Source organism: Bacillus rossius, chromosome 1 (assembly GCF_032445375.1).
Source record: "Bacillus rossius redtenbacheri isolate Brsri chromosome 1, Brsri_v3, whole genome shotgun sequence".
In the NCBI taxonomy this organism is placed as follows: Eukaryota; Metazoa; Arthropoda; class Insecta; order Phasmatodea; family Bacillidae; genus Bacillus; species Bacillus rossius.
In genome coordinates this window covers 295,789,823-295,805,747 of record NC_086330.1, presented here as the reverse complement: position 1 = coordinate 295,805,747, position 15,925 = coordinate 295,789,823, and the positions used below count along the sequence as shown (strand labels likewise).

The 15,925-nt window shown below is 44.2% G+C and overlaps 1 protein-coding gene across 4 annotated transcripts in view; it reads left to right on the top strand.

The window, feature by feature from the left end:
• LOC134527771 (uncharacterized) overlaps window positions 1–10,104 on the top strand; it is a 263,429-nt gene extending 253,325 nt beyond the window's left edge. For all 4 annotated transcript variants that reach the window (XM_063360703.1, XM_063360704.1, XM_063360705.1 and 1 more), the window contains one exon: window positions 9,662–10,104. In XM_063360703.1, the coding sequence (XP_063216773.1) occupies window positions 9,662–9,732 (71 nt within the window). In that variant the 3' untranslated portion in view covers window positions 9,733–10,104. The remainder of the gene's footprint in view (window positions 1–9,661) is intronic.
• The last annotated feature ends 5,821 nt before the right edge of the window (window positions 10,105–15,925 follow it).

Here is a 15,925-nt window from a genome sequence, read left to right as displayed (position 1 = left end):
GCGGCGGGTGGTGGCGTCGATGACAGGGCGCGAGCAGGTAGGGGGGTGTCGCCTCCCATTACCAACCGAGTTAATTGCCATGCTCGCTCGCTTCCTGCCTCGCGGGAGCCCGTGGTGGCATGGCTACGTGACGTGTCGGTTGCCAGCTGATGTGAAGGTGGAGCGGGGAGGAGAGCTGGGGTGGGAAGGGTGATGAAGAGGGGGTGAAGAGCAGGGTTGACAAGCGGGGGTGGAGGGCGGAAGTGACAAGGGGGGATGTGGAGGGAGTGTACAGCATGGGTGAAGAGCGGAGGAGAGGGGTTGTCTGGTCTCGGCCCAGCTTATCTTGCTTGCGCAGTGCCGCTCCGTCGCGCGGTGTTGCCACGTTGCGCACTGTGGCACTGGTCCCTACTTGAGCCCTTTGTCTGCTAACTTCCGGTTTCGTTTTCCGTGAATTGTTTGTCGAAAGAGTTTGTTGAGATTTTAGCCACACAAGTTGGGCGACAATTTGATGCCGTCCCCGCTGCCTGTCCTGAAATTATGTTAATTAAATTATGTGAAAGGAAATTTGGTCTCGAGGGCAGGGTTCTTTGCCTCGTGGCTGCAGGCAGGGACGCGTCTACAAAGGGCCCCCCGGGCTGTTATGGCCACCCAGGACACCGTGCTATTAAAATGACACACGTGAACTTAACTGATTTATTACTGAAGCACATGTTACAATACTGCACTTCGCATAAGACACTTTCACGTGACTGGCCGTATCATCGTTGACCTCCACTCCGCCCACACGGCCCTCGAATGGCGGTACTGATTAGCGTCTGACAGTATTGCGAGAGACTACCACATCGAGGGGTGCAGGCTACCCTGAGAGCTACGGTGACGATGATTCGAGTGAGCGGCAAGGCTAGTGCTTAGCACGTGGCTGTCTGTACGGTGCGTAACACAGAAGGTACGCTAATAACTGAATGGTGAATTACACATAACACTGAAATGGACACGTACGTAAGATTGATGGCGAACACTAACACTAACACTGAAATCTAACACTAAAGTCACTACGAGCAAGTCCCGGGCACGGGGTGGTTTCAGGCCCCCTGTTCAGGGGAATTACTTAAATCGAGGCTCGTCCTCGTGGTGGCGTGGGCCATGTAAAGCTGGGTACGGGCGCAGCAGAACCCTACGTGGTATCTCGTCCGCGACCGTAGCACGTCCCAGGAAATAATGCGTTTTGAAGTTAAGTTTCGCGTTAGGCGCAATGCCGCCCCGCGTGGGCAATGTACAAGTTCTCCGTAGAGAGTTAAAAAGGCGTGATGCGCAGGCACCTCGGCGGGCTGCCTAAAAACACTATCATTTACGTATCACACGTGAAAGACTCGTAGTCGAGTCGCACATATTAGTTAAGGACCGTACGATACATCGTCTGGCCGGTTAGGGCTGACCGTGGAGCTGACGAAAGAAGATTCTGAAATATTACCTATGGACGTTACATGTGGTATCTGGCGCGAAAGTTGGATGCTCCCCATGCGCGGGGCTGCCGGCCCTCGTGAGTGCTGGATGGCTACTGACGATTCTCCCTGGCAACCTGGCCAGGGAGGGGAGGAAAACCCCTGGGTAAAAGGACGGGGCACGGGAAGAAGATGCCGGCCAGTTTTGTGAACAGAAAGAGTTTACAATACCATTAATTAATTAACAAGAATTATTAGGCTTATTAAAAGTTTTAGTATGTGTTTGTTATTTTAATTACATATGCACTGGATTCCCTTATGCGCATTGCCACACCCGGCCTGGCGCTATGTACACCTAGCTGGCCGTGGCTGACGTCACGCCATTCGAGGCACTGCCCCCCTTGCACTAGGCTACACGCGCGGGCGTGTTCGTAGCACTGGCACTGGCTCAGGTGTTGAGGACACATAACGGTCTGTGCTCTCAGAGGGAGCACCGATGGTCGTCGTCAAGAGATTAGGTAAAAAATACCCTGCGGTGTCGGGGAAGCCATGTTTGTTTCAGGGTTGAGCATGTAGCACTCGCACAAGGTAGCCGAGGCCAAATGTAGTACACGACAAAGTGGTTCCTTGAAAAAGAAGACAGTCGTAACTACACAATACAATTGAACATCTGTCCCTACTGCCTATAAATAGAAAGGTTCGTACTATATAATAGGTGTCCTAATTTCCAGGTATAATTCCCAAGTACAATTTTTAACGTTATGAAAGAATTTAAGAGTTTACTTATTTTAAAGAAGATGTACTTAATAATTTTCTATTTAAAATGTAATTTGTGGAAATGAAAATATAATGAAAATGTAATTAAAGTTTGTCTCTTAATTATTTTTTAATTTTAGGAATCGGTTATAAGCAGGGGCGTAGCCAGGGGGGGTTTTAGGGGGTCAAACCCCCCCCTTAGCACCAAATCTTTAATTAATTTCTTATTCATCACTGAACAAATTTCATATTAAAATTAATAAAATTTTTACCATTACAATATTTTAATTTAATTACCGAAAACTGCTATATTAGCACTATTTTACACCTTAAAATCTAAATTTTCCCGGGGGAGGACCCCCAGACCCCCCACTTTAATACTGGGGGCTTCTTAACACCCTCCATACACAAATCCTGGCTACGCCACTGGTTATAAGTGTTGACGTCCCTCGGCCTGCGGTTCCTAAGTCTCTATTGCGAATTGTCCTGAGACTCGCCCTGATTTGCCCGCGTAGCTCCAGTCGGAGAGAAGGTGGAGTTCAGGCCAACGTTGCCGGGACCGTGAAACATGGGACCGAGAGGGAAACTTGTATAGGTTAGAGGATATGAAGAAGGTTGCAAGGAGAAAACGTTGCTGTCCGTTTTCACGAGCTAATTTATTCCGTCGAAGCCCTATCGCAGCCTGGCCGACACGTTGCTGGATGAGCGTTCTCCCTCGCCGCGACCCAGACTCCCGGAAATACATTGGTAGCAACTTAAACGCTACTCGATGTGACTGCGGAACAGTCCCGTGACGAAACTTGCTGGTTACGAAAGTTCAGACGTGCAAAGTAACTCATACGCGGTCTGATACGACTGCGGAGGCAGTCCCGTGACGAACTTGCTGGTAGCGAGAATGGTACCATACTGAACGCACGTCTCGAGCGGAGCAGAGCGGAGAGAGCGAGCACGTCTGCTCGGCTCGGAGTCTGGCTAGCCACTGCCTCCCCCGCCCGCCCGCGCGACGGTACGCGCGGACCGCGGTTTATATATTACTAACACAGCACTTGAAAATAATTACACAATTATTTAAGAGTTAAACGACATTATAAGTAATTATACCAAAACGTAAACACAAGTTATTATTTAAGAGTTCTGCAATGTTATAAATTATACAAAACAAAGATGCTCGTGATTATTTACAATAGAAACATAATGACGCAATAATTATAAGAAAGTAGAAAATATTTACAAAACACATTGTCGTCTGCGAACGTGCCAGGGCGCACGCGGGTGCGTCCCTGATCGTAGACACTGCACTTCACTTAATTTGCACTAAGGGGAAAATACCTCCCTTAGGCCCACGTTGGTGGACAGGTACGGCCTCTACGTCTAGGAGGGTACGACGACTGTCGTCAGTGTTATTGAATAGATAGATATTTAATTAATAAAAAATTACGAAATATAATGTAATAGTTAATAATAAATGGAAATTATTAATAATTATGTATTTATCAATAATTAATAAAAATTATATGGCCTGTTTTTGACCGGGACTACCGGTTGACCTTAAATGATGCTCTAGCCACGCGCTCTCCGCCCTCTATCTCGAAAATGATCATCGTTTTAAAAAATGTATGAAACAAAAGTTGTAGGGAATTTAATCCTCTATAATATTTATAATAAATACAAATATCGAAAAACCCATAAGAAACGAGATATTTGCAAACAATGAGCAAAAAATCGATTTTTGTGAACTTTGGCCTTAGATTTTAATAGTCGCGTAAACCCTACCATATGTAGGTTTTGAGACAACTTTTAGGATGTCAAAATACAAGATTATACGAGTTTATAGCTGGATATCTCAAATTCCGAGATACTTACCTAATTTTGACTAAGATGACTGGACTAAGAAGTGAGGAGAAGAGGTGACGGCTCAAAGGTTAGCCGGCTGGAGAGACGCGTGGAATTCATGTCCATTCAAGAAGGAAGCCATGTAAATTTATCTGAATTTGACGTACTTGAGCCAGAGAAAAACCCGAACTCTTGGACCAATTCTTGGAAGGTCCAGTGGTCAGGAATAGAAATTAAGTTGACAAGAAACAGGGATCATGAAATCAGTTAAGTAGAAAGCTAACTATAGGCAAAAAGGGCTAAGAATTTCCCACTTACCATTCTGGGGATGGAATGATGAAAATCACTCCCTCTGAAGCTGCACTATTGCTCACGGGAGCCACGCACGGGTCATGCTACAAGATTACCTAGTAATCTGAACTAACGCGACTATCAATCTAGAAAATAAATAAACCAGGGATCATTCACGGACTCCCTGGGATCACATCCCTTAGGCTAGTCGCTGCGAGACTGCTTCTCGAAAGGGGTCGCGGGTGAGAAGCACCGGAAAGAAATGACCACGGTGATGACAGAAGGACGAATCAATCAGTGGCGTAACCAGGGGGGGGGGTGGTTAGGGGTTCAACCCCCCCCCCCTTAGCCCCAATTATTTTTTTCTTATCTGAAAGCAGGTTATCTAAAAGCCTGGGTGTCTTACTGCTATCACCGGCCACTGCACTGGAGGAGAAGATGAGTAGAAGAGTAAGCGAGCCCTGCCGATTCTCCTTCCCTTCCCCTACCCCTGTCGCGAGCAGAAGCTATAAGGTTGTGCCGCAGTGACGGGTCCCAAGCTTTCAAATATCTTACACCTACTGTATTTAACCAGTGCGGTAATTATAAGCAGGTGGTGACTGGGCTTCCAAAAGTGTAAGGATCGCTGTGTGTGTATAGAATTAAGACAACGACATGGTGTCATGTAACTCCTCAAGCTAAAGCTAATTGTTTCCAGGAATAGATCGGTTCTGCCGAAACACAACCCTTTTTATTCCTTTTTTTTTTAACTGTAGAGCTTCGAGCATGATTTATGAATTTGAGTTGACGTAAACAAGGCACTTTGATTGATAAAAATTGCTTGAATTAATTTCTTACTTCATCACTCAACAATTTTTTTACTAAAAAATTAATAATATTTTTATTTTTTACCATTACAATATTTAAAGTTAAGTACCGAAAACTGCTAAAGTAGCACTATTTTACACCTTAAAATCCAAATTTTTTTCCGGGGGTCGACCCCCGGACACCCCCTCTTCCGTTTTAATAGGGGGGGGGGAATACTTCCTAATCCCCCCCCCCATACACAAATCCTGGCTACGCCACTGGAATCAATCAAACCATTGGGCAACGAGTAGTTAAAACTCGCGCTACGGGCCCGGAGGCTTAGGAAGTGGGAGAACTGGGTTCTGATTGTCTAGAGGTTGAGGTCGAGAGATCGCTCCGCCGACCAAAAGAAAAAAAGAATAAAGGTGGGTGGTTGCCTAACTTATGGGGAATTGAGGTCACTCGCGCTCCGAAAGCAGCATGCTCTGTCGGGGCACAGGCGAAACAGACTCGGGTTAGTTTACAAAAGCCCTGCAAGAGGGACTAGCATAAGCCGGGGCCTTATGGGACCAACTGGTTTGTTCTCTGTCGGGCTAAAAGGGAAATAGAGAGAGGTGTGGTGGCGGCCGCTAGAGCTCGCCGAACTAAAGTAAAGTAGTTGGCATCTTCGCCATGAGATGGATGGCGAAGGCAGACCTTTCGCTGGTCAGTGCTCTCGGTGAAGTTCGTGGAAAAGATGGAGGGGGATATGCTAGCTCGTGAGAAATGTGTTAAAGCGAGGGCTGATACGTGCCTGACAGCCCTGGAACATTAGAATGGGGCATGACTGGAGCTGGTAACCTAAGCTGAGCTCTGGTAAGAAGGCTGACCTGGGAGGATGCTGAGAAAATCACTCTCGGTCACGAAGCCGGACACTGTTACTTGTCGTGTTCGTGGCCAGAGGCGGGAAGAAAAATTATGTATAATTCTTGGCTGGTGAAATCACACCAGGCTCTCGGTTGCAGCACTGGGAAAACATCACGGTACTCTTGTAGGAAAGATTTGATCAGGATGAACAATGGACTAACAAAGTTTATACGTGGGATTTTTGGCAAAAATAAATTTGTGCCCATTATTTCAAATTTGCAGCACAATAAAAACATAACCAAATTAATATAAACCCAGTAATGCCGACAAGGGAAAGAGCGATATGAGACATGTTGGCCCATTAAGGGCACCGTTCTTTATGAACGCCCTTAATTCTCCTTGCAGAATAGGTCCTTAATTATTTCTTTCCATTATCTTAATGTGTCACTAATTATAATGAATTCCAATAAATAACACAGACTTGATTGACATTTTTAAACTAATGATTTACTTTAGTTAATTACAGCATTTCTGAGCATTTATCCACCTATTTGTCATACAGTAATTAATATGAGTTTTCACTTATTATTATTTACCTTTTTTTTTTGGACGGTTTTGTAACGAAGTTGAGGCTATCCCCTCCACTGCGCCATTATCTTCCGGCAGTCTTCAGTGATCTACAGCCCGGGGCGAACTCTATTATGTGGGGATCTTTTCAGTCTGGTTATTATTACTCATCACCCCTGAACCTTTTTCAATCACTCCCCACGCATCCCCGGATCTTTGTGGTACAGGGCTTAACTCGACCATCTTAAACTTCACCTCGCCACGTGACCACGCCACGAGGTTACTCATGTATGGGACTGGCCGACTCCAGCTAAAAGTTTTTTTTGTTAATACATCGCAGATACGTCTGCCGGCATCAACGACGTCACTAACGAACGTAACGCAGATTCACAACTCTTGACAGCTGAGCCCATTTCAAGGTTTTATTTTCAAACTTACGAGATTGGCTGGCTCCAATCGGACTTTCCTGAAGACTGCCACTAGATTTGGTGTATTAGTGGAATGTATTTTCCTCACTTAAGGGTCAACAGGTTAACTTTTCGCACGAGCCAACGACTGTAAAATGATTGGTGTGAATAAAACTATGTGTCTTGCAAATCGTCTTCAGTTATTTACCAATCATTATCAATTAATAGTCATAAATTACCGTATTATGCTGGAGAGGGACTGTGTACATGAGAAGCAGCTAATTATTTAAATACAGCAACCTACAGACTACGAGCCAAGTGAACCATGCTAGAGCTGACGACCCACGAACAGCATGAATTCGTTTTGATGCACGAGAAAGCCTGCTACCCTCTCAGACAATTGGCCTACACTCACTAGGCCCACCCCGTGTTTTAAGCCCGAGACCGCAAGTGTAAACATAGAATACCGCAAGTTTGTAGGCTTGTGTCAAGCTTACTGTGGGTTTGCCATGGCAGGTTTGCAGCAAGCTCGTCACCTGTAAGTACCCTTGTATCACACCTACTGATAGATGGCAGTCACATTTATCAACTTCGCAAATGTAAGTATGAAATAAACAGTTAAAGAGGTAGCTACATGCAATCAGTATTGGCGTATATTCAATGACTTAAAGCTTGTGTGTTATTGTTTTTTGTCATGTTTCTCTATGCAGGATTAATTACAAGTGTAACAAAGATAAAACGCATGGTATATTGTTCAAATACTGCATCCGTTCATACTAGAAGAAAATATTTTATTTAATGGCATACCATTGACTCATTACACAAGGTCGCAGATTATTTACTTGCCCCCACGCCCCTTCCTTTTCATGTGGTTAGTTGGCCTTTGCCAATCATATTGGATGCATGGAACCTAGTTACCTTGACGCCACTCCCGCTGCCTGTTTAAGTTTTTTGAGTAATTATTAATCTGAAAAGTGATCTCAGGGGCAATAACGGGGTTTCGGCCTCGTGGCTGCAGGCAGGAGCGCGTCGCGGTTCGAAATCTACCCGGGCTGTTCAGGCCACCCAGGACGCCTTATAAATAAATGGTAAACTGATTAACACGACACTGCACTTTATTAAGAACCGTTACACACACTGGTCCAAGTACTGGCCGCGTCTGTTGTCTGACCGTCGCGGCACGCGAGTCTCTATACGTAGACGATGCGCGCGACCAGGATAGATGGTAAAACGGTATGTGCGGACTTATACTGTGGCCGTTATCGACGTGAAGGATGCGGCGGATAGTCGCGGAGATACTATGCTGCAACAGCTTATGCAGACATTGACGTTAACGTGTAAAACAGCACATACAAATGAATGTTCTAAAGTTATTTGCAATCTAACCTGTTACAAAACATTAAAGTCCCGAAAAGTACGTAGGCCCGGTTAGATGAAAACATAAAAGTCACAGTCACTTATTACAGCTTGAAACAGTTATTGCATGTTTAGATTGCACGTTAGATGTTACACATTTAAATAAGATGAAAATTTAATACGTAGATTAACGAGTTAGAACTCGACACACGAGGCTGGCTAGGAGCCTTTGACGATAATGATTACTTGGCTTCGAAGCTGCGTAAGACTCATTTACGCTGCCCTTAAACTCTGGACATGAAAATTATGTAATAAGTATAAAATCTCCCTGTTGGGATTAAATGATTAAGTAACGAGTCGCACGAAATGACGTTCGACTGAGTGGGGTCGGCGCAGAGCTGGAAAAAGGATTTGAAGAACTTACACTATTGCTGATACTTGGATGTGGCGCGAAATCTGAAGGCTCTGCGTTCGCGGAGCGACCGACCCCTGTGAGCTCCCGACGGTAACTGGCGCGAAAGCGCCATGCGACCTCGCGCCGAGACACGTGAAGCGCGAGAAAACATCTCCGACCAGTTTTGGACTTCAATAATCATATATTGTGAAATATGTCATTTAACAATTGGACATAATTTCCCTTGAATTAATTATCTTTTAATTGTTATTAATTTGGTTGTTTTTGAGTTAAAAGAATAATTACTGATTTAGTTTAGCGCATTGCCACACCCGGCCGGGCGCTGTAATCGACTTGGTGTTCGTCGCGGTGCACTTTCACTCACTCGGCGGACATCACGCTCGGGCGTGTTTGATGCACTTAAGAGTAAGTGTTGTTGTGACATAACGGCCTTTGCGGACCAGAAGGAGCACCGGTGGTTGGCGTCAACCTTAAATCAAAATTGATTCAAGCTAATATTCTTATCAATAAGCCTGTTGCAGTCATGTCATGACAAGCTTGTCATGTGTAAACTAGTTAACTTGAAGCAAGCTTGCTGCAAGATATACCTAACATGGCAATCTCGAATGAAGCCTATTTTGATAACTGGGAAGTGTTTAAAGCTATTAGGCTACTATACCAAAACTATCTTTTTGCAAATAGAAGAACATCAAATTATGTAAGTACGGAGAGATTTTTCCATTGAAAGAATAATGCAGCCTACCCAGAAAATACAGGTATTTCAATATTATAAACTATCTTCAAGTGAAAATGTTATTTTACTATACACCAATTAATCATTCCGGGCATCAGTAACTTCTCTGCTCATACCAAAAGTAGTTAGTTTGGTTTTACATGAACAATATCTTGATATCTTTAATGCTAATGGTTATTAAATAGTCAAATTAATGACAAAAAATATTAATATGTTTAAATTATCTTTGTTTTGATTGTGATTTCAGGTATACCTCTAACTACAGAGAGAATATGGGATTACTGTCTAAACAATACAAGCCAATTCCGTATACAATAATGATGTCCAACCACCTCTCTGTTCGAATGATTGACCTACGAAATTTCAAGAAGAATTTGGTCTGTGGTGTAAAAATACAATGTGAAACCATTTGTTTTAATATACATGTCATGTAACTAGGTATTGAACGTATTTATTGTACAATTTGAGAAGTATGATTATATAGTAGGTACCTTACAAATAAAATAAAAATATTAACCACTGATTAAAAATTTCTTCTTGGCGAAAAGTGGAATAACTTTTTTTAATGTAGCAACCAAGCATAATTCTGTAAAAGAAACTTTGTCAATGATATTCATCGTAAAACAAACAATACAATGTCACAGGCATAAAACCAAATACATGCAATTAATAAACATTTTATTCATTTAAGATATGGATCTAGTAATTTTGTTCATTCTTTCAATAAAGTCCAGTTGCTTTGTTTAGTGTGCTCATAATTCCTTATCCAAAAAAATGCTAATATGTAAGGGCCAACAACAGCATATTAATGGTGGAAAATCCATAACTACAAGAGGCTAGTTTATTGCCCTATCAGAGATGTCTTTAATTCAAGTTTTAGCTGTGGTCTCTAACATGAAAGTGAGATCAGACTAGTTGTTCAGTCAGGTAACACTGCGACAGTGTACGTCGCATAGTGTCCTATCATCATAGCAGATGCAGTCCTTGAAGTGCGATTGCCAGATCCAGGTATCGAAACGTGGGTCAAGGGATAGTTCTAGGCGACAAATTGTCTCCCACTACCTCTATTTGCAAGGCTCTGTCTTATCCCTTATTCTGACCTTGGCCAGTAAACCCGCCCCATTTAGGAACAGACCCCCGTCTGAAGGACATTGTACATATCTCCTACCTGGCACCTCTATGGGACGTTAGTGCAGCAAGCGCCCATAGTTGGCGTCAACAAATTTATGAACAAACAGACCAAATAATTATTATGCCTTTGCCGCAATGTAACTCTGGCACTTATTATTCGTCATATAAATAATATAAGGGTTATAAATATTAAGTTAATAATATGCAGTGTGCTGTGATATGGTGTATAATGGTTTCTCACTGACTAATTTGTAAAGCTGGGGGACATAATCATCCAGCATATAGTAGCTCCTTATTGGTCGGCGGTCGTCTCTCGGGGCGCGCGCATCTCTCTCGCGGGCTGTTGGCTGGGAGTTCCCTGCACCCTTTTGGGTAACCGAAGGCTGGCAGTGCGTGGGGGATTTGTGGGCGTACGGGAGGCGGCCTAGCAGTGCCAACTGCTACCGACTGCGTCCCGCGGGTGGCGGATACGGGAGCCCAACTCGAGAGTTGCAATCTCGCTGGGGTGGCTGTGAATAACCAATAGCAGTCCGCGGACCAATGGCTGGCCTGTGGAGTCGTTATCACGGCTATCGGGGTGAAAAGTAGCCTGAATGTAGCTCGGCGCGCGGCAGAAAGCAGTTCCGTCGGCGAAGGCACCGTAGGGGAGCTCGATGTGCCCTGGATGCGAAGTGTAGACGAACTGCGGGCTGGAACTTGCGGAGCTGTGGACTGCCGCACGCGCAACGGAACTGAACAGCATCGGAACTCTGAAGGAAGAGATGGCGGCGCCTTCAAGTTGGGGCCCTGTTGGAGCCAGTGGTAGCCTGGGCGGCGCGACCTTCAACCGACCCGGGAATTTGGGGGGCAAGAGGGTCCGACTCGCAAGATACTTCATTCGCCAGAACGACTTACCCCCACCCTGGCTTGAAAGGTCGTTGGCTGTTGACTGGAAGAAGGTAGATGAAGATGGCGCAATGTCAGGCTGCCTTTCGCTCCGTGCGCCCGCAGTTCGAGCCGGTTTACTGGCTCGTCTGCCCACTTCTGTTTTAACTGTGGCTGCCTGGGCAGCTGTGGCTGGGCTGACGAGTGAAGTCACCCGCCCCTGGGGGTGCATGCGCCCCTGGTTAATAATAACCCAGGAGTTCCCAACCTTTAAATGCGGGCCGCAAGGCCCAAGCACCCAACTCCAGCCTGGTTGATTTTTCAGCCCCTCCAACTCTTCTTACCTGGACCCTTCTTCCCTCTTGTCCAGTAGTTACCTGCTTGCTTAATGCATGATATTTGATCCCCACATGAACCGGCCCAGGGTTTTCCCTGTGTCTATGCAGGTTTTACCTGGGTCACATTAGCTAGCTTTTAAGCTAGGCGACCAATGGGGCGTCAGTCATGGCGCCAATTGCAGCCATGGCTGGCCAGTAAACCCCAATAAGCACACGATGCACCTACCCTTCTCCCGCATGGTTAAAAACCCGCATGGTAGAGTGTATAGGCTTCGGCCTGAGACACACTTAGGTCCTCCCCTAACCTGGACCCTCCCCTACACACTTAGAATTAACTTATGCTAGGAAAAATTTAATTAGCTCCATATATCTTTTCTTCCTTCACTGTACCTCCTCTCTCCCTCCTTTCCTCGTCGCTGGAGCGGCCTTTCCTTCCTGGAGCGGCCCCTCGGGGATTACGCTCTAGACTCCCTGTTCTCCCTGGAGCGGCCCCTCGGGGATTATGCTCTAGGCTCCTTCTTGCTCGCCTGCCCCCCTTTTTTTTCCATCCCCCCTTCCTCGATTCCTCCCTCGTCCATGCCAAGCAAGAGGTCCACCTAGGCCCGACTCGCCGCTCGACTACAGGAGCTCTTTGGCCGCACCTGAGCTCACCACATCTCGGGCCTCGGGGGTTTTCACCCCCACCTTCAACACTCCATCACCGTCGGTCTCTGCCAGGGATACGTCAGCTCTATGCTCAGGGAGCTATTAAAAAGAAATGGAACTGGTCGTGATTGAAATGGCTAACAGTTTACTAACCAATCAGTGAAGTGGTTCCACACACGAGGGTACTCAGTAGTGATAGAGATCAGTAGATTTTTTGTCTGCGACCATGGAAGCAGGACCCTCGTCACAAGGATAGTGATTCCAGTGATAAAGATGTATCACTACATTACTATGACATTAGAAGAAATAGACAATTCGGAACAAATTTCCACCACTAGTTACTCGTCACTGCGAAAAAAAACTCCAACTTTCAGACTCTTAATTTTTTATGTTTAAAGACTTTTTTTTAGAATTGGTGCAACTGATTTCCCCTACTCTACACAAGTAAAGTACAAACATGAGGGAGTGCGTGAGTTCTGAGGAACTGATATTAATAATCCTTAAATAAACGTTTTTGGCTATCTACTTATGAAATAATTGCACAATTTTTATTTTAATATGTAAAATTAACATTATATATGTTTGATACAAAATGTGCATTACAGTAATATATAAAAGTTACAAATGTATAGATATATTTACAAAATAGTCTATTAAATGCAAGTATTTTGTCATCAAAATTATTGTATAGTGCATTGCTGATGCTTCACATCAGTAAAGGCTTCATAAACTTCATCATAATTATTTTCTGCAAATTGCTTTGCATTCTGCTGCTCTTGTTGTTCCACCCCCTAATTGGGATGTAGTTCAGCTAGAGGTATGAGCACTATTTCAGAGTGTGATAAAGGTGTTGTGAATAGGGATGAGAATGCTGCTTGTGAAGAGATCATTGAGTGGGTTGACAAAATGTCGTCAGCAGCATCTACAGCCCTGCACTTGAACCTTCGTCTTCATCTGACATTATCTGATATCTGGTAGTATGCCAAGAAAGAACATTTTTAATGCTTCAGTTGTTGGGTCCTAGTTAGCATGTTCAGAAGAGCTAAGATAAGGTACTCATCTGAAAATATAGCAATTCAGCAAATGGCATGTTTGAGTAGTACTGGTCTCAAAAACACAGTTAAGTATTCTAAATGTGAGTAACCTAACCAATCGTTTACATCGATTTCCAGTATTTTAAATGTAGTTAACCTTATCAACTCAGCCATTAATTTTTTTTTCAGTATTTTAAATAAAGATAACATAATATAACAAAAAGTTCAAAATGGTAAACCACTTAAAATACCACAATGATATACAAAATAATTTTCAAATAGAATGAGATAAACTTAAAATTACCACCCACCAGTATCCGGCCCCGCTAACGGAACGCACCCCTAGCCATGGCCCACCCGAGTCAGGCGAGCCTTCGATACTAAGGTAGAACCAAGGGCCGTGTCTAATTAATTAAACACCTCGACCCCAGTACATTAACAATCTAACATAATTTAATGGTAACTTCAATATTAATTAAAACCCCCGCCCAAGGAAAGTGCGACGCAGGAGTGCCCGAGGCACCCACGTGTGAACTTGCCATAATATGTTTTGAGTGTCTCCTTTGCGGCCTTCAGCCTTTATTAATTATAGTGTTGTGTTAACATAAATATTACCTCCCCGGTTTATATGTGTAACTAGCCACTGGAGCAGTCAACAAACGACGAACAGTATCTGGTGTGACTCTGAACATTGAAACTTAATTTACACAAATTAATCAACCGTAGTTATTAAAAGCCATCTGCCAATAAGATTAATTAAGAATAATTAATGTATGAATTTACAGCTGCTCTCAGCTTATTATTATTAAAATAAATTCCCAATAACGGAACTTTAGCAACTTTGGTGCGAGAGAACGCCAAGACCTTCCCTCGCACCAAGGTCAGACGCCAGTACCGAGCGACTCGTGGACTGGGGTGGAAGTGTGTTCCACAGGGAGCCATCATCCTTTGTTCTACACTGAGCAGTATTTCTGGTAATTATAGTCATCAACCTAAACCTGTTTTGTTCTTTTTACTTAAACTCCCCATGCATCCCCGGTTCTTTTGCGGTGTAGGGCCTAACCCAGCTGCTTAACTTTAAATTTACCGCACGAGCCCTTACGCGGGGTAGTTCACCTTACGGCACGGGCTGACACCCGCTATAAACGAACTTTTACTAAATGTCGAGTGCACAGGCGCCGACGAAAACTACGTGTAAAAAACTTTTCATCTAATTTTACTGCGGGCCGCGACTCACACAGGTGAACACGGACGCCGCCAAATTAGCAACTTTCGGGATTGGCCGTCTCCAATCAACTCCCCCCCCCCTAACCTCGGCTGGCGTGAGGGCTTAAACTAGGGACAGTGTGTCAGAGCACTATTTTTTAACCAAGTGTATTTTTGTAGGGTAATTCCTTGTGCGCCGTGCAAGTGTAATGTAAGTGTAATTACAACTGTAACTGTCCACCTGATTAAACGTCCACTCCGCACACTCCGTGCGCGATGTGTCATCGACAGTATAAATATCGAGTTCGTGTTTGTTATTGAATTGAGTCTCCCTATCCCAGCTAGGAAAAAGCGTATTATGCTGCACAGGGCCTGTGATCTGATACCAGCTAGGGACCTCTCCAACCACGATCAACGCCGACGGTCCTAGCGGGCCATGCAGGGGCAACGCACCCACGAAACCCAAATTTGGTTAGACGCCGAGCTAGCCTGGTACCCTCCCGGAACACAATTTCAATAAGAACCAGTTTCCCGCTAGGATACACGCCCGGTCTCGAACACGAGAACCCGGACGTCGGCAGGGTTACTAAGATTATTTGAAGTGCTTTCCTATTCTTTTTGGTGAAAAAGAAAAAGATTGCTGGGTTAAATATTATTTGTTAAATATTATTTTCAACATTAACTGGAAATGAAACTTCTGGTTTTCTCATGGCCAGTACAATACTTACAGATGGTGTGGTTTGCTTTAAAACAGCGTCAACTTCATCTTCATTTTGGTCAAATGAGTGAATATACAAAAGTTTCTCCAAAAGTCATTTCTTCTTACCCTCAGAGAAAGCACCTTGTTTACCACTGACTTGCTGCACAATCTGTTGTTCTTCAGTGACATTAACTTCTTTCTGAATTTTGTCAGTGACTTGCACTATTCGATGATCATCTTTAATTATAGAGTTTTCTGTATGAATCTCCATGGCAGGTGTTCCTATTCTTTACTTCTTTAAAAATATGCAGACACAGTATGAATGTTTGCACATGTTCCATTTTATTGAAGAATCGATACTTGTGCATGAGTAAGCATGAATACATGCTTCACATTCGGTGCAACATAATTTACACTGACCGTCTGAATAATTTTTCTTCGCAGTATAAATGTCTGTTTTGTGACGACTGTACAAGTTGATGCCGTCCCGCTGCCTCTCTTAAAATTGTTATATTTAAATTACGTTAACAAGAATTTTGACTCGAGGGTGGGGTTCTTTGCCTCGTGGCTGCAGGCAGGGACGCGTCGACAAA